The sequence below is a fragment of the Castanea sativa genome, chromosome 8 (genome assembly GCF_040712315.1).
Source record: "Castanea sativa cultivar Marrone di Chiusa Pesio chromosome 8, ASM4071231v1".
In the NCBI taxonomy this organism is placed as follows: domain Eukaryota; kingdom Viridiplantae; phylum Streptophyta; class Magnoliopsida; order Fagales; family Fagaceae; genus Castanea; species Castanea sativa.
Genome location: NC_134020.1, coordinates 47,361,457 through 47,386,285, shown reverse-complemented (window position 1 = coordinate 47,386,285; position 24,829 = coordinate 47,361,457). Strand labels below are relative to the sequence as shown.

At 31.8% G+C, this 24,829-nt stretch overlaps 2 protein-coding genes across 3 annotated transcripts; one reads left to right on the top strand and one right to left on the bottom strand.

The window, feature by feature from the left end:
• The first annotated feature begins 1,718 nt into the window (after nt 1-1,718).
• On the top strand, nt 1,719-15,400 carry LOC142607455 (metal tolerance protein 4-like). 2 transcript variants are annotated; one of them, XM_075778960.1, is made up of 7 exons: nt 1,719-1,995; nt 9,236-9,417; nt 9,943-10,141; nt 13,345-13,523; nt 13,622-13,772; nt 14,526-14,656; nt 14,957-15,400. In XM_075778960.1, exons 1-7 carry the CDS (start codon nt 1,785-1,787, stop codon nt 15,134-15,136), a joined length of 1,233 nt encoding a protein of 410 aa, XP_075635075.1. In that variant the 5' UTR covers nt 1,719-1,784; the 3' UTR covers nt 15,137-15,400. The 2 variants fall into 2 exon arrangements, with proteins under 2 accessions (XP_075635075.1, XP_075635076.1); XM_075778961.1 differs by lacking the exon at nt 1,719-1,995 and adding an exon at nt 7,799-8,076.
• A 3,745-nt stretch (nt 15,401-19,145) lies between these two features.
• On the bottom strand, nt 19,146-24,109 carry LOC142607007 (protein PHOTOSYSTEM I ASSEMBLY 2, chloroplastic). The gene is made up of 6 exons (XM_075778412.1): nt 23,940-24,109; nt 22,882-22,976; nt 22,090-22,255; nt 21,356-21,448; nt 19,808-19,939; nt 19,146-19,582 (listed from the first exon to the last, which is right to left on the bottom strand). The coding sequence occupies exons 1-5, from the start codon at nt 24,001-24,003 to the stop codon at nt 19,809-19,811; spliced, it is 549 nt and encodes a 182-aa protein (XP_075634527.1). The 5' UTR covers nt 24,004-24,109; the 3' UTR covers nt 19,146-19,582; nt 19,808.
• Between the last annotated feature and the right edge of the window lie 720 nt (nt 24,110-24,829).

Here is a 24,829-nt window from a genome sequence, read left to right as displayed (position 1 = left end):
TTTTTCTTTTTTCTTTTTCTTTTACGCTTCAAATTACCTACTTACCCACTACTCTGACAGTACTGGTATCAGTTTATGTTTTACCTCTCCTTTCAAAGGCAATAGAAAAGTTAAACTTTGGTAACTAAGAGCATTATGTTGTATAAAAAATGTCATTTTAAAACATTAAAAGTTTATTTTCTTTATTTTACCATGTTATTTTATAATATTTCATTTATCAGATATTTTATTCTTCAATTTTATACATTATAATAATATTTTCAACACATTAAAATAATATATTTCTCAAAACCCAGCAAATACATAAATGTACAGCCCAGTGGCAACACCACCCAAGAACCAACCACCATCGCTACAACCGCTGCCACAACAACAACCATCGCTACAACTATCGCCACAAACTACAACCACAATCACCGGTTCCTTCAACAAATTCCAAATCCAAAAACCTCAACAAAAGAGGAAAAAAAAAAAAACTCAAAATCTTCAACAAAACCCTAACCCAACAGATCAATCAACAAAACCCCAAACCAACCATCAGCGGCAAGAGCTGTGGAGGACGACGTAGCTTTAGATCGGCGGGCTTTAGATCTACGGCGTGGCTGAGATGCGCATCAAAAAGTTGAACACGGGTTGAATCTGTGAGGGATCTGTAAGGCAACGGTGGCGGCAATGGAGTCTTCAAACCAGAGGCGATGGCGGCGGCTTGATTTGTGAGGGTGAGGGAGGGTGAGTGGATCGGTAAGGGTGAGGGAATTTGATCTGAAGAAGAAAGAGAGAGAGAACACGAGTTGAATATGTGAGAAGAGAGAGAAAAAGTTGAATAATTTTTTTTTTTTTTACGTCTATTCATACTGTGCCAAATTTATCACGGTACTGTAGCATGTCTCATATTTTGTACACATTTAACACACCTCATGAATGTGTGTTTTTGGTGTGCCAAATGCCAAATATTTGGCATTTGGCACTTGGCATTTGGCACACCTGATGGTAATGCTCTAAGAGCATTCCAGTGAGGTTGCTAAATTGACAAAAAATTTAATTTAGTAACCAACTCTCCAGAACTGTAACTGCAGCAAAGCAGTTAAAGTTAAAACTTAAAACAAAAAAATAATATTTTAATGTAGAGTGTTGAAAAAAAATGTATTTTAATGTATTGATATTTGTGGTTGTTGGTTATTGTATTAAATATATTATTTTAATGTGTTAAATGTTAATATAAAACATTTGTTGTACGATGTATTATAAAGTGAGTTATTAAAATAGACAAAGTAATGTTTTGAGTTGTTAAAAGCTAAATTTTTTAGATATTTTAATGTGAATGCTCTAACAGACAATATGTATTAGAATTTATATATTCTGGGTCTATTTAAGATCCGCTTATTTTGTTAAAATTAAAAAAAAATGTTGAAAGTACTGTAAATAAAAATAAAAGTTAGCTAAAATAATATAGTGCGATTCATGAATAATACAAAAAGTGAAGTGAGCAATAAATAGTAACATAGATAAGTTAAATAGTAAAGTAAATTAACCTTTTTAATTTGAAGCCAAGTACTATATATATATATATATATATATATTAATTAATTAATCATAATTGTACAAAATCTGATTATAGTTAGGCCTCTTTACTTTCTAGAACTGTTGTCCAACTTAGATATTTATTGTAGTATTTGTTTTTTATATATATGGTAAGACATGTGAGTGAGAGATAGAAGTGAGAAGACACGTACAAAGAGACACAGACACAGCAAAAATAAGAACAGAGAGAGAGAGAGAGAGAGATGGAGGATACGGATCTGAAAACGTCGTTTCTGGGGGCGAGTCAAAAAGGTAGAGGAGGGGGGAGGCTGAGTCGGAGGTCGTACTCGGTGAAGTCATTGAAGAAAGAGTTCGTGTTAAGGTTGCCTGATAAGCTTCGCTCTGCTGGTGATCTCGACCCTGAGTCTCAAACTTTCGGCCCTGATCTTTCCACAATCTCCGGCTTAACCAAAGGTCTCTCTCTCTCTCTCTCTCTCTCTCTCTCTCTCTGTTTGACTGTTTGGTTTATTATCAACAAAATGCAGGAAAAGAACAAAAAGAAAATGGTGTATTTATGGAATCTATGGATGTATGTATATAATCTGTACATTGCACAGAAACGTACACTAGAACAAACTTCACTCATTGCTATTAAGGAAAGCGTGAGATTTTGTTCTGTTTTGTTTGTCTTTTACACTTTTACCTAACAATTCACATTTTTTTCCCAACTTTTGCTGCTGAGGTGCATGCAAGCTGTGATTGGTGTCAATGTGAAAAAAAAAAGTGATTTTTGGGATCAATCATTTGTTTGTCAACTCAATCTATTGTGTATGTGTAAGGATCAAGTTACACAACTCAAAAACTTTTCATTTAACTAATATTTTATAAACTCAACCTTTAGATTAATAATATATTTTCATTCTTTCTTTAACATCTGTATCAAATTTTGTGTTGATCATAATTTTTTTTTATATAAACTTATTTTTTTATGTATAATTTTAAAATTAAAAATTTTAAACATGTTATAGATGAGATATATTTATATGATCATTGTGAAATTTTATAGAGACAAAGGGTATAAAAATAAAATATAATTCAACCTTGAATGTTTCAAAAATAATACACATTGAATAAAAAGTTATTGATCAGTTTCTACCAAAAAAAAAAAAAAAAAACTAATCATAACATGTAAAACCCATTACACATAGTAGGGATTATGCATATCACGGAAGAATTATAAAAAGAAAAAAAAAAAAAACTACTTTTCCTTAAACTGCCCTTTCTGCGCTTTGGAGGAAGTAGTATCTGTGTATTGGAATCAACTAAGAAAGTATTCCTTGCACACCATAAGGTCATAGGAACTACTTTGTACCTTATGTATAATATATGTTTCAAAAATTTATGAGTTAGTGCCTTTTGAATTAATTTTTAGGCCTTCTAATTCTAAACATGATGGATTATTTACAAAGAGTTAATTATGTCATCTAACTAATTTCTTTGCCTGTATCATGATAAGGAGAATGTTAACAAGCACGTAAGTGCCAAAAAAAAAAAATTGTTAGAAAAAGACACTAAATAGTACTTACAAAACTAAAAAAATGACAAACTACAAAAAAAAGACAAAAATTTTGTCCGAAAAAAGTATTCAAAAAAAAAATTGTGGTTAATGGACACCTTGCGATGCCCGTTAACACAACCCTTATGATAATATGATATACTTTTTTACTATATAGACTAATTTTATATTTAATCATATTGTTATGCTTTACTATAATAATAGTGAGGAAAAACATCCCAATTCAAGATAATAGTAAGAAATAATTACATCTAGCCTAATTATGGATTCAAAATAATGGTTATATATATTCAAAATAATAGCACGTAAGATTCTTCTCAAAAATTAATAATAATAATAATAATAATAGTGAGAAAAATAATTAATAGTAGCTGCCCATGCTACATGTAGAGCTTTGTGCTTTGTTTCTCAAATAAATTATATATTTTATAAGTTCATGAACAAAACGTATGCGACTTTAACTATTTATAACTAAAACAAAATTTTAGGGAAACAAATGGGCGAAAATGAAAAGATTCAAGATTTTTTTTTTTCTTTTTTTTTGAGGAGTAAGATAAAGTTTCTTTGGTTATAAGTTGTAAAAATCTCCTTTATCTCATTAAATCACTGTTCTTAAAATCATCTGCGTTTTAAATTATATACTCATTAAACCATTTAAACAAGTCTCATAGTTATTAAATTTGTAATGTGATTAAAAGTATAAATAAAAATTTATTTGAGTTGCCATCTAGTGGGTTCAGAGGAAAATGTAACGTTATTACTTACTAACAATAATTTTAACAACAGTTGAATTAACAAGTTTGTATTAATTTTTATTTGAGTATCACTTTTAATAATAAATTTTTATAATTGGGGGATAGAATTGGAGTAACCCCTCGACCTTAACCCCACATGGACCCAGCCCTTATCATTTTCAAACAGAGTAAAAAAAAAAATATTGTTTTTCTCAATCAGCATATCGTGTGGTTGCACTGACATAACTTTTTATCTACAGTGTCCTACTTTCCTGATTTCAAAAAAGAAAAAAGAAAAGTGTCCTACTAGTACTACTGTCCTTGCAAGTTGCAACTTGCAACAGATAACAATGGCTCAATCAATACAATTCTGTGAATGGGTAGAAATCCACGACAAAGCTTTGACAATAAACCCTGGTCCATGTCTTTCCCACCGTGACCGGGGTCCCCCTCCAGTTTTAGTTTTAGTTTTTTTTTTTTTTTTTTTTTTTTTTTTTTAAATTTTAGTTTTACTATCGTGTGGTAATTTTTTTAGTCACAAATTATACACAAATGTATATATATACACAAGATTGATTAAAATAGTTATTTAATTAAATAATCTACCCCGTTCTCACTCTAGGAAACATGACCCCGCAAGCTTTTTTTTTTTTTTCTTCCCTTGAGAAAACCCCTCAAGCCTTTATGTGAGATTAATTCAATAGCTACAAATTTGTCATCTTAATAGGTTATTATAGTTACGTTAAAAAATAAAAATAGTAATCTTGTAGTTGTAACTCTATTGATTGATACCTCCTTATGGTTTTAAATGAAATATTCAAAGTTCTAATCACCCATCTTCTAATTGTAACTATTAAATTATAAAATAAAATAAAAGCAAAAATTACACAATAAAAAATTAAATTATTAAAGAGTGCAATTTTATATACCCACATATTATTTGGCTTTGACATTCCTCTTAATCTTGGGATTTAAAATAATAAAACTTTCCATCAAATTGGATTTAAGTTTAATTTCTTTTATCCATATATTTAAATCATTTGATTTATTAAATTATTTGAACAAATCGCATGACTATTAAATTCATGCATATTAATTTATTCGAGTTGCCATGTAATAAATTGGAACATTTTCCTTAAAATTGATTCACTTGAAAATTCTGTCCATTTATTAAAAATAAATGGACAACAAATTTTTCCCCTTGTGATGCTCTGATGAACATTTCTGTGTGATTGCACTTTGTTTGTTAGGTCATGCTAATGATCACACACTGCATTCTGCTTTGAGGTTGTGTCATGTCTTAACGCATTCAATCCTAGCTGGATTATGAAAAGGTTTGTACTAGTAAAATTAATTTGTCGCCATTCTTAGATTCACTTAACATGAATTAGATAATACATAAAAATAATGAATTATTAAATTTTGGACAAAATTTTTCATCAAAACGGATTTGTATAAATGTTTTCTAACCCATTACATGACAATCAAATGTTCATGCATATATATTTTAGTTACATGACTCATAAAGTAATTTAAACAAGTTATATATATCTTAAAATTGACCTTGCGATTAAAATTATAAATGGATTAATATTTTAATTGTCATGTTTTTTCAAAAATTTATTTTAAAGGAAAATTGTGTAATTAAAATAGTTTAAGAGAATGTAACCTTATATGCAATTTGACAATTTCAAATCCTTCACTATTTGCACGATCTATATGGAGCCTACAACTTGTCTAGAAAATAAAGAAAACACCCTGAACTTCCATTTGGATATTGAAAAGAATGGGGGAAAATAAAACTACTATTTTGCATTTATTTGAGTAGGAGTATTAATAAACTATGCCCAATGTATTATTTACGCTCCTATTTGTAGGTTGCCCACCATATCATGTTGTTTATATTCCACCATTAATGGCATTTATGAACTGAACCAAGTACTACTTGTGGTAGGTCTCATTTCTTTTATTTTGTTGAAAACAATTAAGAGGACCATTCATTAGGAAGATCAGTAACTTCAACCAATAACAAGTGGGACATAAGAACTTATTGTGGATGTGCAATTCATCTTGGTTTTTTATACAAGATATAATTGTTCTCATTTATTACTATACAAAATTGAGATGCAAATATATTATATACACACTGTAGACGAAATTCATGCACATACTCCATACAAAGTCAAAATAGGTTAATTGTAAATTATAAATCTTTACAATCAACTCCTTAATTAAGATTACTCAATGCCAATTTGGTAAAAAAAAAAAAAAAAGATTACTTAGTGCCAACAAAAATTTCAAGTTTACTTTATAATAATATTCATCTAATTATTTAAAATCATTAATATAATCATCAAATTTGTAAACTAATGTGAATGAACATATTGCATCTTCTTCATTTTTTATTTGTGGTATCTTAGTTTTTGGTCAAACCCATAAATCCATTAAATGGATTGTGTAGTTAATTAAATTTGAGACCTCTAAATTTACTTCACAACCAATACTAATGAACCCACCACCTAGAACCAATACTGTTGTTTAATGAGAACTAAATTTACTAATTTTAACATTTTACTATTAGTGCACCCCACCATCTGACCATCTAACTAATTTGTGAATATTGATACTAATTTTGGATAATTTGGCAAACATTGTAACTTAATTTGAATTAGAATGTTGACTATAATCATTCATAACTTAAGATGAACAAATGACCCTATGATTTATAGTAAGTTGTTACAATTTTTTTATTGTTGAGAATCAAGTTGTTACAATTATGCGTGTTTAATTTCATTGATTTATTTTGTTAAAATACTATATAAAAATAGATACAACTACATATATATATATATATATATATATATATATATAATGCTATAAAAAATATATATTCCAAAAAACGGAAAAAAAAAAAAAAGATTCAAAATAGGTGGAATCGAATGAGCACTAAACCCAGATAAGATTTATTCATTCCATAAAATATAATCTTAACATCAAAAGTGTTTCCCATTGTGGAGGTGAAAGTTAGCACAACCATGTTATGATAGGAAACAAGAATTATATTTTGCTTTAAAGTTATGCTCATGCAATAGGCTTTTCGCATAATATAAATCTCATGGTATAATTTCATAGGAGATAGAATTACACTTCTCATACAAGTCATATCTGTTGGTGTCTGTTTGGGAACAACTTATTTAATTGAAACTGAAATATTTTTGTTAAAAATACTGTAAATAAAAGTAAAAATTAGCTGAATAGTATAATAGGACTCATAAATATTAGTAAAAGTAAATTAAAATTACACATAAACTGAAATTTTCAGCTTGTTTCAAACAAACACCTGTAGAGAGAAAAATATATACTACATCTATAGTATGAATCGCGCCTCTCACAAATATATAAGCACATATGCTCGGAAGAGACGCGGTCCATAAAACAGGCGCACAAGACACTGTGTTTCCGTAAAGAGATCTTGATGTCGTTACCAAACAAAGATATTTTTTTGTTTTTTTATGCCGATAACCATTACTATTCTATTATTAATATTATACTTTGTTAGGTACAAAAGTAGTGAGCTTCTCAAAAAAAAAAATATTTAATAACGTAGCACTACAAGTACTTGCCATCGTTACCTACTTACCAACTTCTTAATTTAAAAAGAAAATAAAAAAACAAATTAGTATTTATTATTTATTTTTTTTGGTAAATTTAATTACAATTTAATTACTATAAAAGTACGTTTTGGAATTCTTTTTATATTTATTTACCATTAAGTAGGTATTAGAGGACTAAAAAATTAAAAATTAGAGACATTAATTACAGTCCGTACAAAATCTGATTCAAAGTCCAGGAGGCCTTTTAACTTACTTTGTAGAACTTTTTTTTTTTTTTTTTTTGAGAAACAACTTACTTTCTAGAAGTTAGATATGATATATATGGCAAAGACACGAACATACAGACACAGACAAAGCAAAAGTAAGAACACACAGAATCAGAGACACAGAGAGTGAGACAAAGATATATACATATATAGAGAGAGAGATATGGCGGAAACGGATCTGAAATCGCCGATTCTGGGGGCGAGTAGAAGCGGTAGGAGAGTGGGGAGACTGAGTCGGAGGTACTCGGTGAACTCGCTGAGGAGCGAGTTCGTGTCAAGGTTGCCTGATAAGCTTCGGTCTGGTATTGACCCTGAGTCTGATACGTTCGACCTTGACTTTTCCAAAGCCTCCGGCTTATCCAAAGGTCTATGTCTCTGTCTCTCTCTCTATGTGCGTGTGTTTGGTTTGTCAGAAATAAAAAATACAGGAAATGAAATGGGTTCATATAATATATACAGACAAGTACATAGGATAGAACAAACTTAACTCATTGTTCTTAACTTGAAAACGTGAGAATTTGTTTTGTTTTGTTTTGTTTGTCTTTTACACTTTTACACAACATTTCACTTTTTTTTTCTTTCTCTCTCAACTTGCTGAGGTGTGTGCTGTGATTAGTGTAAATGATAGGCCTATTTGAATGTGAAAAAAAAAAGGTGATGTTTTGGATCAATCAAAGCTTGTTTAGCTCAATCAATTGTGTATATATATAAGGATCAAGTTACCCAACTCAATAACTTTTCATTTAAGTAATATTTAAACAAAATTCAACCTTTAGATTATCTGTTTTCATTCATGTGTACCAAATTTTTGTGTTAATCGGATGCTATTTACTATTCCTTTATAAACTCATCTTTAATGCATAATTTAAAATACAAAAATTTGGAAATTTAAACCATGTTATAGATGAGATATCATTGTGAGATCTTGCAGACATGAATAAAAAATTATTCAAAAATACACATCGAATAAAAAATTATTGAGTTTCTACCCCCAAAAAAAAAAAAACATAAAACTAATCACATGTAAAACCCATTACACATAGAAGAGTTTATGTAGAACAGCAGAAGAATTATAATTTAAAAAAAAAAAAAAAAAAACTCGTTTTCCTTAAATTGCCCTTTTTGCACTTTTGTACATCTTTTTTATACAATTAAGGTCCTAGTGTCGTGACTTGTAAGTTGCATTGCATTTTGATACAATAGGAATACTGTAAATGTTATGCCGTTATGGGGACTATGGCTTTGTGTAATAGCATGAGCTACTATAACTGAATATTGGACTTGGGTTTTCTTTTTTCCTTAGTGCTAGATGTACATATATGCCTACATATGTTTTTAAATTCTCAGACATATGCATATATATGTATTGTACTGTAGGCCTAGGAAGTAGCTAGGAGAAGAATTTAAAGTTTCATTTAAATTGGGGAACAAGAAGAAATGAGATTATGAATATAAAGTCATGAGTGAAGTTAAAAAAATTTCTTCCTTCTCTTACAATGAATGAATGCATTGTCTTCATTATAGGAGAAAGGGAGTACTATGAAAGACAAATCAATACCATGAATTCCTTTGAAGAAGTCGATTCTTTGGCGACATCTAACGGTATTGATGAGGAGGAACAGGCTATAGAAGATGCTAAAGAAGCTCGACATGAAAGAGCAATGAAGATATCTAATTATGCAAACATAATACTTCTGGCATTTAAGGTGATGTAGATATATAAATTTTTTTATTTTCATGGTCTACCAGACTCCAAGGTGTCTCTGACCTGGATGGTGTGTTTTAAAACTTTATGAGGCATATATAAAGAAGACGAGCTTTCATTTCTGTTCATGTTTTACAGGATATGTGTTTTCAGTTGAGTTTGATGAAGAAAAAACCCCTATTTTTTTTAGAACTGTTAAAAGCTCTGGGAAATCCAAGTTTTATTTCTAATAAAGCTCAAAGGTGGAACTTGTAAAATAATGTAATCTAACCAAGCAATATTCTGGAAGAATATATATACTTCAAGTTAAAAAGCACTTAAAATAATTCATTTTATATGACAAAAGTATTAAATTGATTAACATGTATCCAGGCACCCCTAAATCACCATTTTATATAATATGTTACTGGCAAGAGGCAAGTCCAAAGGGATCTTCTTTAGTAAGGTTCCCTATGTTATCAATATATATATAACCTATTGCTCATATACAAACTCCCATAATAACAATATGCATTACAATGTGCAGGTCTATGCCACAATAAAGAGTGGATCTTTGGCCATTGCTGCATCAACACTAGATTCTTTACTTGATCTCATGGCCGGTGGCATCCTTTGGTTCACTCACCTGGCAATGAAGAACATAAATATCTACAAATATCCTATTGGAAAGTTGAGGGTGCAGCCAGTAGGAATAATTATCTTTGCTGCTGTCATGGCTACACTTGGTATGTTGCAGTACCTTCACCTGCCTTAGGTTTCCATTGGTTTTCTGTCATGTCATTGTTGACTACCTTTTTTATGGTGAACTTGTTTGTTAATTGAACCTATCCAATTATCGAATTACATTTTATTGAAGACATATAAAGCGAAGTAAATGCAATGTAATTGATTTTTAACAATTGGCTTTTCTTGTTAATAGTTTAAAAATATAGGAACTTGATCATATGTTATAATAAATGATAAAAAAATGTTTACGAAGGTGGCGTTTGGATTCCACTGAAGCTGCGTCTGCGTTTTCAGTTTTTTTTTTTTTTTTTCTCCAGCCGCAGTTGTTGACCCAATCTTCTGTGAACAGTGCATTCGTGCACTGTTCACGGACCCACAAATTTCACTTTTCAGCAACTTTTTCATTAAAAATGGGTCCCGCGGTACTATTCACACATTTTAAAATTATTTTGCTACAGTGTTTTCAGTTTTCAGCAATAAGTTCTATCCAAACAGACCCGAATACTCCTAATTTAGTGAAATATTGAATACAAAGTAGAAGAAAAAACAGGGTACTAGTTTTCATATTCTTCTAATGAATGGTTTCTGGATAGTTGGGCTAGATTACATCAGCTTTCTCTTTTTTGATAGGTAAGAAAAAGTATATTCAAGAAAACTGCTGAATGCTAATAAGCATCAGTATATCAAAAGTACAAAATAGAAGGAAAAGCAGAAAACAAAAACAAAAACGGCAATAATTACAAAGAAAGAGAGCTAAGGAATAGGGGAAGAGAGTTACTAGATGTGAGTCCCCAATCCCTAGCCCAATCAAAAAGGAAACCAGAAAAGAGGGCAAGCAATTGGTCCTCGGATCTATCCAAATCCTCAAACGTCCTCCGGTTACGTTCCCTCCAAATACACCACATCAAACTTAGCGGAACTAAGTTCCATATGCAAGATTTATACTTCCCTAGCCAATTCCACCAACTAAAAAGAAAATCTGACACCGTACAAGAGGGAACCCAAGAAATCCCAAAACTCCTAAAGACAAAGCACCACAGCTGATAAGTCTTTCCACAATGTAACAACAAATAGTTCACTGTCTCACCACAGCAACGACACATAATACACCAGTCAACGAAGTCAAAGCTCCTAAGCCGCAAGTTATCTCCCGTGAGGATCCTATCCCATGCAGCTGTCCAAACAAAGAAAGAGACACGTCGGGGTGCCTTAACCTTCCAAATACCTTTCCAAGGAAAAGTCACAGAGGAAAAGCCATGTAACTTATGCTAATATGAACGGATAGTAAACTCCCCATTTTTTGTCAACTTCCATTTCAAACGATCACCGTCAATCCCTGAAGGTACATTGGATGCCAAGAACCGAAAGAACTCGTCCACCACATCTGACTCCCAATTATTAGGACCCCGATTGAAACAAACATCCCTAGTTCTCCTAACCCCTGCCCCTTGACCTATCAAAGATGACTCTACGAAAGCCTCTCTGTTTGCCGCAAAATATAATCAATGTTTAATAATTTGCTTTTCTTGTTAAGAATAAAGAAATAGGAACTTGAAATATTGTACTCCTAATTGGTGAAATAAAAAATAAAAAATAAAAAATAAAAAAAATTTATGAATACTCCTAATTGGTGAAATATTGTACACAAAAGTAAAAGAAAATACAGGGACTGTTTTTGGTATTCTTGTAATGAATGGTCTCTGGATAGTTAATCAGAATACATAAAGCTTTCTAAAGCAACCCATATCAGTAATTACTGCTGTGGTTGCTTTAACGAACTGTCTTCTTCTTGTCCCAACAATGTTGAAATACCGAAACAGTTAGAAACCAAATACATTATTTAACACTAGCAAGTTTGTTGATACATTTTTGAATACATGTGAAGCATGATTTAGATAAGGACTTATGAAAGACACATTAGGAACTTATTCCTGAAAAGTGTGGCTTACTCATACTTTCTTAGTGATTGATTAAGAATAAGAGCTTCCTCCTGCAGTTTAAACATGCATAAAACATACAATGTTCACTTGAAGTTTGAGGTAGGCAGAGAGCTTTTAAAATGTTCTGATTTTTGTTCTTGTTTGGACACATGACTTGACACGATGTTGTAATTTACATCTAAGTGCCTGGGGATATAATGGCTGAGAAATTAGGCATCCAGAAAAGGTTATATTGGTCATTCTTATCATTTTTCTGGAGACTGCTTGAGGCTTGAGCTTAATATAATTCCAGATGGGTTTAACCAGAACTTTCATATAGTTAGTGGATGTACCTATCACGTTTCCCTGCTGCTTATGAAGAAGCTCTGTGAATTGCTATGTTTAAGGACAGCACCTGCTTCAAGTTTCAGTGGGTAACTGCTCTTAAGCAAAAGATAATTTAGAAGTTCCCTTCTAATAAAGGAAGGAGAGACCATTGCTTTATGACCAATACATTATATCGTGTTGGTAAAAGCGTCAAGCGCACAGGCCTCTCTAAAACTAAGGGTAAAGTGCAAAGCTCAAGCACAGGCTAGATTGAAGTAAAGCACTCATCTATCATATACAATACATAATAATCTCTAATAACAAGATTTATAAAGTATAGATTTTTTATTGGCTTTCCACTTCGTTAATAAATCTGTGTACCTTTTTACTGTTTTTTATTATTACTAACTTTAGATTTGGGGATTGATTATTGTGGCTGAATTGCATGTTGGATTATCTGTTGGGAATACACTTAACTTGTTGAACTAATCAGATTAATACATTGTATAAGCGATTGGGGTTGAAATCAGAATTTTTTTTTTTTTTTTTCTATTGGTATCAGACCTTTTAGAACACATAAGGGTCTAAATCAGATTTTTCAAAGAATAATTAATTGCAACTGCTAAGCTCATTGATTAATTACTTGCTAGGCTACGTAGTATCAAGAAGAATTATGTATTCAGTTGTGTTCATAACCTCAGAATATTGCTTAATTTCTTTGCAGAAGATAATCTGACCTTTGGGTTTCTCACAGGCTTCTTCTTACATTCAACAATTGTAACTTGCAAAAGATTTGCATCTCATGTCATAATATTCTGTCTCAACTTATTCAAAAATCTTGATGCTTTTCAAAAATAAACACCCTGATGAAACTATTAGGGGTTTTCTTCTCTGAATGTGGAATAGATTCCTTTTGATAAGGTTAGGATTGTTACACCCTTCCATTTTTCTTACAGGCTTTCAGGTGTTGCTTCAGGCTGCAGAAGAACTAATTCAAGATGAACCTTCTGAAAAACTGTCCAAAAGTAAATTGATATGGATGTGCACAATCATGATATCTGCTACCGTAGTAAAACTTGCCCTCTGGATATACTGTAAAAACTCAGAAAATGATATCGTCCGTGCATATGCAAAGGTTTCCTATCTCTACTTTTATATTCTTAAGCTTCTGTCATATGTATTATCCTTCTAGCTATCAGCTGCATAACTTCTTGAAATGATGCCCATGTGCAGGATCACTTTTTTGATGTGGTAACTAATGTGGTTGGATTAGCTGCAGCTCTTCTTGCCGATGCATTTTTCTGGTGGATTGACCCCTCTGGTGCCATCATCCTTGCATTTTACACAATATTTAATTGGTCTCAAACTGTATTTGAAAATGCTGGTACTCCTTCAACCTCATTTTTATTCTGTTTGATCTCACAATCTTTTGCATGATTCTGACATACAAACAAAAAGAATAAAAAGAAAGTTCATCTCTAAAATCTTACAAGTTTTCTGTCAAAGTTTTACTTCTGTGTCCACTACTATTCAGCCACCACTTCCTTTACCACAACTCATATTATCCCTACAAGATTAAAGGTTATGCTTCCTTTGGATGTTTGTTCTTCTAAAGAATTTCTCACTGTTCATCACAATAGTTGTTGAAGTTGGAGGCTTTTTAAATTCCAGTGCTTTCAGAGATTGCTATTTGGGCTCTTTATTTTGATTGATTTCTGTTAATTTTATTTTTACCTGTGCTTTCTTTATATATTAGTTTGGTTGAAGAGGGATATTCTTTTATCATAATCATTTATGCTTCAAAAGGTTTTAGTTTTACCTCCCAGAAAAATGGAGAAATGAAGAGAAGAATATCAAAATAAATTCTGGTTTCATATTTAATTTATCGAGGACATAGCATTCAGGATACTGGTTGGTGCCAGAACTAAACAATAAATGTTTGGAAAAGAAGCAAAAATATCTATTTTCTGCAGAAAATGAAGTTATAAATATAGTGCCTACTTCCTTATCCCAATGCATGTGTCCTACAAAATTTACTATTGATAAATTCTAATTTGTGCTTGGCTATGCTTTATATGCTTTACATGGCTGTAATATTCATTATTAGAGCTATTTTTAGCTGCGTTTCTTGATGCAGTTTCTCTCGTGGGACAGTCTGCACCTCCTGAAGTCTTGCAGAAACTAACATATCTTGTCATGAGGCACCCTCAAGTCAAGCGTATTGACACTGTCCGTGCCTACACCTTTGGTGTTCTCTATTTTGTAGAGGTGAGTCACGTAAATTTCTGAGTAAATTTAAATAGTGGCGAGCTTTCAATCACAACTTCAATCTTTTATTTCATTTTAAAAAAAAGTTTTGAGTCTACAATAAGACATCAAAACTGTGATCCTCCCTTCCCTTTGAGATGCCATTGAAGAAATTGCAAATTAAATATTTTGTGGGAGATTTTCTTTAAATTATATTATGCTATGCAGATGAAATTTTTGCAAAGTTACATTAGACTCTTCTAAGCATCCTAGTTTTGAATATCTAGGAAAGTAATGATCTCTATTATATTGTTGAAACAGGTTGACATCGAACTCCCCGAAGAGCTACCCCTAAAAGAAGCACATACCATCGGAGAGACCTTGCAGGAGAAGCTAGAGAGACTTCCGGAAGTTGAGCGGGCATTTGTTCACCTTGATTATGAATGTGATCACAAGCCAGAGCACATTGTACTCAGCAGACTACCCAACAATCAGACTTGAATTTTGAATAGCTCATACAAGTCTGACATAGAAGATGTGTTATAATCTTATGGCTTTGTGGAGTTAAATCGTTCGGCTTGATTTTTTTTAGTTTATTTTATTATATGAGTGAGTTTGGCCCCTATGGTAAGGGAGGGTCATGATTCGTGAGATGTGGTCAGCTGAATTGTGTTAACCCTTGAGAAAATAGTTGTCTCTTCACCTAAGCCGCTCACTTTTCTTACTCATTCCCTATCAATAATGCTTTAATAGTTCCCCTTGTGACATGCTAGTGCAATTATGATTTATGGTCGCCATTGGGTTTCAAATGCTTTTTCTTTATGTTGAAGCACAAAGACAAATATTATGTAAGAAGCTCTTTTAATCGTTCACAATTAAAATGTGAAAAAACTTTAGCCCCTAATAACTTAAGCTACTGATAAATTAATTAACTGTGACTAATTTTTATTATTATTAATTTTAGTGTTAACAAAATTTTAGAGAGCATAATCACAGGTAATATCACCAAAATCTAAAAGCAATGAAAGGCACAATCAAATTTGATGAGGAAGTGGAGAATCTTTGATGAACTCCTTGGAGGATAAACTACTCTAGGTATCCAACCCGTAGGAAATTTTTTTTTTTTTTTTGGGTAAACAACCCGTAGGAAATTCATTATAGAAGAAACAGTCACAACATTCAGAACTAACCAAACTTTTATAACCCAGACTCTCTATGCAATCTCAACAAACAGCTTTTGCTTCCCATTGTAGTGACCTCTATAAAACTTTGGAATCCTTCTATAGAACTTCGTTCACAAATAAACTTGTCCGAAACCACACTAGTGTACTCAATAATAACAGTTAACAACTTCTGTGGTTTGAATGAGGAACTTTGGAAAGAACTCAAAAGGTAACCACTAAAGGGAGATGGTTTTTTTTTTTTTTTTTTTTAACTGTTTAGGCTCGAGAAAGTTTACTTTTAAGAGTAATCTTGATAGGACAATCTCTCTCATCTCAATTTGTGTGGTAAGGATGGTTCTACATAGGAAATCATTTGGCAAATCGTCAGGCCTTTAACGTCAATTTATTATCTTTCTGTATATATTAAAAAGATTCAAAAAGTTAGTTATTATTTTTTTTACCGTAAAAAATACCTCTAATTTAATTAATCTATTCTTATTCCTTAAAAAAATAAATAAGGTTAAGATGGTAAATTAACTAAAATTTTCCCGCTACCCTCACACTTCCCACTTCCCACTTCCTAGCCCCACTACCCCACATTTCTAACCAAAAATAAGAAAGAAAGGCTACCCACCCAGGGCTCTTATAAAAAAAACTATCAACAGTTTTCCATTCAAAAAAAAAAAAAAAAACTACCCACATTACGTAAAATTAAAAAAATACTGAGCAACTACTCACTTCACATAAAATTATTTCACTACAAATGCTTAACACTCGTTACACCCCTAGATTTTTTTGTGATTGGAAAATATATTAATCTTAAATTATAATTATAATTTACCCAAAAAAATAGAAGAGTCTCTGACTCAAAGGCTACTATTATTTATTGTAGTTTCAATCGAACAAGAATCTTACTCGAGCAAACTCTCAAAAACAACACAATTGTTTTAATTTCAAAAAACCATATTTCACCCCGCACACTCTTTGTGCGATGGTTACTCCACAAATATAAGTGCTTGTGAGGTGTGGGGAGCAAGAGCCGAAGTTTAAGTCTCTAGAAGATAACTTTACATACATACTTAGATTAGGTTAAAGTAGAATTTGTATTTTGTATTAAAAAAAATCATATCCCACTCATTTTAAAACTAAACTAGATTAAATTTGTGTTTGTTTTGAAGCTCCAAATGTCTACTTTCCTAGAAACAACTTTCATTGAAAAATTTGTTACGGTTTCAAAAATACGTGCAAATGATCATTAATTCATTATTTTGAGTGTATCATATGCCCATCAATTTTAAGCAGTTTCTAACATATCCAACAACCCTAACAAAATGATGTAATATCATCAGACTTTTCATGCTTTTCATATGTATTAGTCAATATGTATTAGTCAAACTCATAACGTATGCATTCCCCATTAATGGGTGTAAAACGTGTTATACATGCATCATGCCCTACTAATGAGTGTAAAAGTGTTAAACATGCATCTAATCTAAGCAGTTAATTTTTGCATGCCCTACTAATGAGTGTAAACGTGTTATACATGCATATAAGAAGTTAACTTTTTCGGGTATGAATGTGTGAACATAACCAGTGGTCCTTTCATAAACCTTAGATACAAATACAATTCTTTTAAGTATTATGCGATTCTCCAATTAAGTTTAAACTAGTATGTAAGTCATGCTTACACACAGGTATGATGAATTATAGTAGTGCTATTGATATTAGCTTGGGTTATAAAATATATAAGATATTATTTTAAGCAAGACATTTGGAGGTACTAAAATAGTTTTCTCTTACAATTTTTATGTATTGATTACATCAAGTTTCTCATTACACTGCTATTATGTATATAAGTTTTCAAATCACTATTAAATACTATATATACAATATTAATTCACAATCATTGTCCGTGAAATTCTACTAAATACAACACAAAATAAAAGAATAAATTAGTCTAATAATATCTCTTAAATTGAATGGGGATAGATGCATGAGATCGTTTAGGTCAATTATAATTTGTTACATTCAAGATCTTAGCAAACAAAATATTTGAATAGAAATAGTATAAAAAAAATATACTCATTAGTTTAGAGAAAAAATAATAGCAAAAATCTAAACAATTTAATTTGTATGAAAAGCTAACAAAAGCAAAATTCAATTTTGAATCTAATTAAATTTTCTCTAAGCATTGGTTATATATATATTATAGTTAGTAATGGACCGTATATAGTCATGGTATATATATGATTAGGTTTTTTTATGGTTTATTTATATTAAACTGCTCATTTTCTACATTGAATTAACTTACTTAGGACAAAAATTAAAAAAAATTTACGTTAGATGAGACATATGGTGCAAAATTAAGTCTAATTGAATTTCAATTTTTACATTGAATTAACTAACTTGGTACAAAATTTTAAAAATTTAGATTAGATGAGACATGTGGCACAAAATTAGACTCAATTGAATTTTAAATTGAAATCTAATTGAATTTGCTCTCAGTTTTACCTATTTATATTGTATTGAATTTCATTAATCCTTGGGAAAGATAACATTTGTGTTATATTGACCAATGTAGTTGTGTTTGAATTTGGTTAGTCAGACTTCTCCACCTCATAAAGTTCAAATTTTGATATTCAACTTCCTTAGTCATGGAATTTAAAAGATAGGATTCTTCTATTGGCATGGAATTTTCAAGAAATTTATTTGCCTTTTTTAAAAGAAACTTTCCATTTGCTGATCAATTTAGCTTCATATAGCTAATAGAAAACTTGTTTTCATCTCCGGTAAAAGTTTGCAATTATCAATGGCATTGACTTAGTAGGGATCACTGGTCTGTTTTCTGGTTCTATAAATCCACATCACAAGATCATCATAAATTTCCCAAGCCTGTGGTCCCCACTTTGGCAGGTGGACCCGACCAACCTAAAGTCCTACATACCAAATATTGGAAAAGATTAAAATTAAAGCCGAGTGCCCCAATCATTTATTCATTCCATAGGCTGTGCCAAGTGATGTAATAAAGCTGGGAACATATTCAGGATATGGCTTAGTAAACAGACCCAAACTCTAAAACATTTGATTCATTACCTCTCTCTCTTTCCTTTTCTGTTGGCTATGATAAAAACGTTTACTTGCATATGGCTACCATGTCACGAGATGGGTAATCCAGTTCCATGTATTATGAAGTCCTATTGAGTTGAAAATGGAAATGCAAGTAAAACATGTTTCATAGATTCCTTATGTGATTTGCCATTTCCTATAACCAATTAGACTGATCTTATAGAACAGGCACATTGAAATGCTACAAAAAAAAAAAAAAACATGCACCCGATTCAAACACATTGTAAAGCTCAGTAACAAAGTCCATTTTCCACAACAAATAAATGTGCCTAATGTAACTTACAATTTGTGGTGATCAACGAGTCCACAAGTGTCATACATTGATCAAATCAATAAAAAAACCTTTTGTACTTGGCAATGCAATAATCATGCATCACATGGCATCATAGCACCATGTAGTTTTCTCCTCCAGCTAAGTGAATTACTATAGTAACAAAGTAAACAAAAGGTATTTCCCAGTGCTTGGTATCAAGCCCAAATTGCATGCAACTATCACAAGTATAGACTGGTATTTAGTTAGACCAAGCTGATAATTACTAAACAGGAAAAAGCTTTATATCTGTGCTGCACTTGGGAGTGTAACAAGTACTCTATACTCTCTGCGCCTCTTCTTTCTCCAACTAGTTGAAGTGTATTCTTGTGATCAAAAAGCCTCTAACTGCAGCATTTCAAAATTTAAATTTATAAATAAGTAAACCACATCCATCAAAATTATGCAATTCAAGGGGAGGCCTATTAAATGATATGTATGCAGTCCAAGCATCATTAACTGTATATAATACCATATATACAATACAGAATCGCTGCTAAAAGATAAATGCTATGTGTGTAACACCAACAACATCATCAAGTAATCAGGGAATTAATTTGGAAGAGAACTTACTTCAAGATTTTGGTACCAGCCGACCATTATACATCTTATCAAGTAACTGTTTTGCATCAGGCCTCCTAAGAAGACCTTTGTTATTTGGTAAACCAGTCCCTAAACAAACAGGACACACAAGTTTTCCTCGACCTGCCCATAACAAGAAATTAGTAGCACAATACGAAGTACTTGGATTCCACATTACCAGAGAGAGGGAAATTTTTTAGAAAAAGGAATAAAGTTGATTTGACAATTTGGAATAGCAGTATTAAAATGAATAGAGGTTAAAATCAATGCCTTTTACCACGCAACAATGTGAACATTGTAGCATCCAAGAAAACCTGACATATCACAATCTTTTCTATATATATATATATATATATATATATATATATATATATATATAAGGAGTGTTGGGGCTGCTAAAGTTGGTCAGAACCCCCTTTTGGGATCGTGCATTGAGTAGCTACTACCCTTTGAAGTGTGTCCTTACCTAAAGACTTCTTGCTAAACCTTTTATATGCATCTTCAGCATTTATGAGCATGAAGAGCTCTTGAGTTAAGTTTAGCACTCACAAAATATCCAAATTATTGAAATAAAGAACAGACTGTTAACTAAAATTACAACCCAAGGGCTAGAGGGCTCCAACTTACCATATATACTAAAGGCTCGACCATCCTTTCCTGCAAGCTTAAAACATTGACTGAAACCTAACTAACTATATCTATTTCTATTTCTATTTGTTAAGTTTTATTTCTAGAAATTTCAAAGTAACACCAACATTTGGTTTTCATTTAATGTCAGCATATCAAAGATGCCTTCAGCAAGCAATTTATTTCATTAGCTTTTATTGTAAATGATGTTTAAAAGTAAATAAAATTTATGAGCATCTTGTTATAATTCATGATCATTAAAAATTCTAGTGTTAAATCATGAAGAATTAAAGTACCAAAGCTTTTTACAATGTGTTGAACCAAGATAGTCTCTACTCATCTATGATCTACCCATGATATTAAATAACACAAAATGTGAAATTGACAGAAGACAACTCTTTAATGGTAGAATTTTTAAAAATATAAATTCAATTATAAGTCTATCATTCTAGCTAAGAGATAAGGTTTGTTTCTTTTACAGTCAGATAATTAGAATACACCACTCTCTGCAGGGACAGGCTATGCTTTGTAAAGCCCACTCCAACCTGCCACACTCTCACAGTGATAGCCTTTTACCTCCATAATTAAGATGGGGAATGTGTCTATTCAGTTTCATGTATGATAAAACTTTCAGCTACTCTGATATGAGGCCATGATTTCAAATGCTGTAATTGACTCCATTAGGAAGGATAACCTCAGCAGAAAATGCCAAGAAAATAAAAATGGAATGTGTTCACTACTATTGAACGTTAAAGAATGTCCGAATGTCCCAAGTCATTAGTCAAAGAACCAATATCAGATAAAATTCAGAGAAATGAGTATTCAGAATGGCAACAAAACAATTGAAAGCAGCAAATACCTGCTTCTATAACTAATTAACTAATGCAAATGTATCAGTCAAAAAGTACATACCATAACAATTTGGACATTCTGTAAATTCATAGACATCTTTAGCCCGTTTTCTGTTCAGAGCTTTCCATTTTCCTGTACCACCACACATATCACCTAAATAAAAAGCAAATGAACATCTTATGGACTGAATTTCTTATAGACAAGAGTGGGGTACCACTTGTAACAGAATTTAATAAATAGTGATGTTTTCATAGAAGATTCAATGATTAAAACATAAAATAGATTAAAAGGTGAGAGAGAAGAAAAACTTTTCCATTGAGACCACGATAAAATCTCCATAACTATGCCAAATTCTTGGAACACAAGGACTTTTAACAGATCAATAAACTTCAATAGACCTTGTAACAGTAAGGAATTGTGGTAACAGAAACAATTCATATTCACTCTACTCACCCACTAATATTTTTTAAGGGAGGGGTTGGGGGGGGGGGGGGAGGAAGGAGGAGACAACAGCAATAACAGATACAAGGTAAACAAGATCCATGATCTAGGTATCAGTCTTCCCACCCATGTTTAAGTTTCTCACAGTTTTTTTTTTTTGATAGGTCTCACAGTTTATATTCATACAAAAGCAACAGAGCTGGCAACTCTAAAATTCTCAAAGGTTCATATAATTTCACATTCTCAACAAGTTTTACATATATTGCAAGATATGTACACTGTACAAACATTCAGATTATTATTCTGATGAGGAAATAAATAAAACAAAAAAACATAGGGAATTTCACACTTACAAAGTACAGCACCACTGCCCCCACAGTTCCGGCATCCTGGTCTTTCATTCCCTTCCAAAGCAGTTGCATTTTGTATGGAAATAGGGGTACCAGAATTGTTTATCAAAGATAAAGTTGAGCACAAACATGAGAGACAACAACGCCGAGAGATTGATGATTGAGATCCCTGCAGTTTACAAAAATTTCTTTAAAAAAAATCCTCACTTTGTTAAAGTTAAGTCTTTTCTATGAGATTTTAAAGAGCTTTATATGTCATTTTAGATATTCAGCAGACCAGTGTTTACAGCAAAACAAACTTTGCACTAGCAAAATTTATAAATTTTTAGTACTGTGGCCATCAAATGACTAAAGTGAGCGTCATTGATGGAAGTTATATATTAAGTACATGGAAGCCCATCCACAGCATAATGACAAATCATCTAGTAGATAGTTTTATAAGGCAAATGGATAAATTTCCCTTCTCTACTACACCATTGGCAACATGAACAACAAATTGAATGTGCCCCAACTAAGAGAGCAGCTTCCCACTTGGAGATATACTAGCAACCCCATCCATCACATCACATTCTTTTAAATGGTATTCATACATGGCACATAAATGCGTTGGGACTCGTAACAGAATGAGCAACAAATGGTACATTTCCACAAATGAAAGCATTTGATGATCAGTACCACTTCTCCCCTTGCTTTCCAGCAAGCCATGTCTTCCCTCTTAGAAATTTTGCTTTAAGGAAATAGTGATCATGCCCACCCTAAAAGACATTAGATGTTGATAAAAATCGAAACTTTTACCTTTGATGGTTTTGATAAGTTGTCTGAATCTCCTGGATTTTGGTTCTCGCGTTCCAAACTAGATCTCACACTAATCCTAACTGACTTGAAATTCACTGTGATTTGATAGAAATGAATGCTGGTTAAAATCACTGCCCTTCCAACAATATAAAGCTTATCATATTCTAATCTTCAGAGCAATACAAGCAAAACAACAAACTAAAATCAGAACAATGACTGCATCACCATGAGTTTGGAAACCCATTTGAATATCCATAAAAATTAAAATTAAAAACAAATAAAATTCATTTTTTTAATCAATCATTGTTAGAATAATGATTAAGAGATTAAATTCATCATTTCCTAACATTTTAAGCTTGGGGAACAAAAAGTAATTTATCACAGTATCAGAGTAGCTAATCTTGAATTGGAACCATGTCTCTACTCTATCTCCAATTTAAAAAAGTTAAAAATTCCATGTGTTGGGTCTCACTTATTAAGGAAGAGTCTGGATTCACACGAGGGGGAGTGTTAGAGTAGTGGTTAAGTGGTTAAATTCATCATTTCTTTACAACTTAAGCTTTCGAGACAAAGGTAGTTTATCAATCATCATTACTTGAAATTTCAAAACATGAAGATATTTCAATTCTGATTCTACAATTCCTAACAACGGAATCACTTCTGCATTGACAATGAATTTGTACAAGAGGAAAAGCAACCCATTTATATATCTAGTTGAAAATACAATTTCATACTCAAATAAAGCAGCCCAACTGACATGGAAAACAAATTTGGACCCTTTTGGAAGATTCACCCACAATTTTTTTTTTAAGCTTTTGAAAATTCAAGAAATATGTAAATATTAACACAGTCATTATACTTATTTTCATGAACCAAACTGGAAATTCAGACAACATGTTCCAAAGCTCAATTTAACTTGAAAGTTCAGTTCAAAGCAATTCCAACAAGTTCATGGAGCTAAATGAAACTTCTCAATAAGTTCAAATTCTTTATTGGGTACTTGTAAATGAGTGTGTGTGTGTGTTAGAGAGAGAGAGTGTGTGAGAGAGAGAACTCACAGTGGTCCGTGGAAGCCAAAGCAAAACGTTGAGGGAGAGCTGAGAGCTGAGAAGAAGATGCCATGTTTTTCTCTCTCTCTCTTTCTGTCTCTCACAGGCACACGCACACACTGTTGTGTTGTATGGGACAGTGGGCATGGAACACAAGATCATGGAGGACCTCACATTCACCATCACCAAAAATCTCAAAAGTGCTTTCCACGGTCATTGTCTTGTTATATTAAACGACTCGTCGTTTTGCCTTCCCAAATTTTATAATAAAAAATCTGTCTCCGCCTTTTAAAGTAATTGTACATGTTGTAAGGACGAACTTTGTCGACTTAAGAAAGTTTCAGTGACTCACAACTGTAAGAAAAGAATGTGCTTTCAACCCGCTGATCCATTCGACCCGACCCGACCCAACCAAATATCTTGGGTTTTTTTTTTTTTGTTGGGTTAATGGGTTGTATTAGATTTTTATTTTTCTTTAATTAAGCTTTATTATTGGGTTGGGTCGAGTGAGTTAGTGACTCTATTTAATTTTTTTTAATTATATGTACTTTTTTTAGTAAAAAAAAAATTATATGTATTTTAAATTTATCAATATGATTTATTTTGAATTTTTGGACTTGGTTTATATTTATTAGTTTGATTTATTTTGGTATTGTGGGATTTAGGTTGCGTTTGGTATTGGTTTAAAAAGCCAGCTTATTTTACTATTTAGTTTATTTTTTTTACTATTCATGGGTCCTACTGCACTTTTTGATACTATTTATGAGTCTTAATGTACTATTTTAGCTAACTTTTCCTTTATCTATAGGACTTTTAGTAAAAAGTTTTTCAGTTTCAGCTAAATAAATCGTTCTCAAACAGATACTTAGTTTTGAATCTTTTGATAAAATTGGAATATG

Coding starts and splice junctions, on each gene's coding strand:
- LOC142607455 (XM_075778960.1), top strand. CDS start 1,785: ATGGAGGATACGGATCTGAAAACGTCGTTTCTGGGGGCGAGTCAAAAA. Junction 13,524..13,621: donor TCGTCCGTGCATATGCAAAG/GTTTCCTATCTC, acceptor GCCCATGTGCAG/GATCACTTTTTTGATGTGGT. Junction 13,773..14,525: donor AACTGTATTTGAAAATGCTG/GTACTCCTTCAA, acceptor TTCTTGATGCAG/TTTCTCTCGTGGGACAGTCT.
- LOC142607007 (XM_075778412.1), bottom strand. CDS start 24,003: ATGGCATCTTCTTCTCAGCTCTCAGCTCTCCCTCAACGTTTTGCTTTG. Junction 22,977..23,939: donor TTTGGCTTCCACGGACCACT/GTGAGTTCTCTC, acceptor ATCAAATCACAG/TGAATTTCAAGTCAGTTAGG. Junction 21,449..22,089: donor GGGCAGTGGTGCTGTACTTT/GTAAGTGTGAAA, acceptor CTTTTTATTTAG/GTGATATGTGTGGTGGTACA.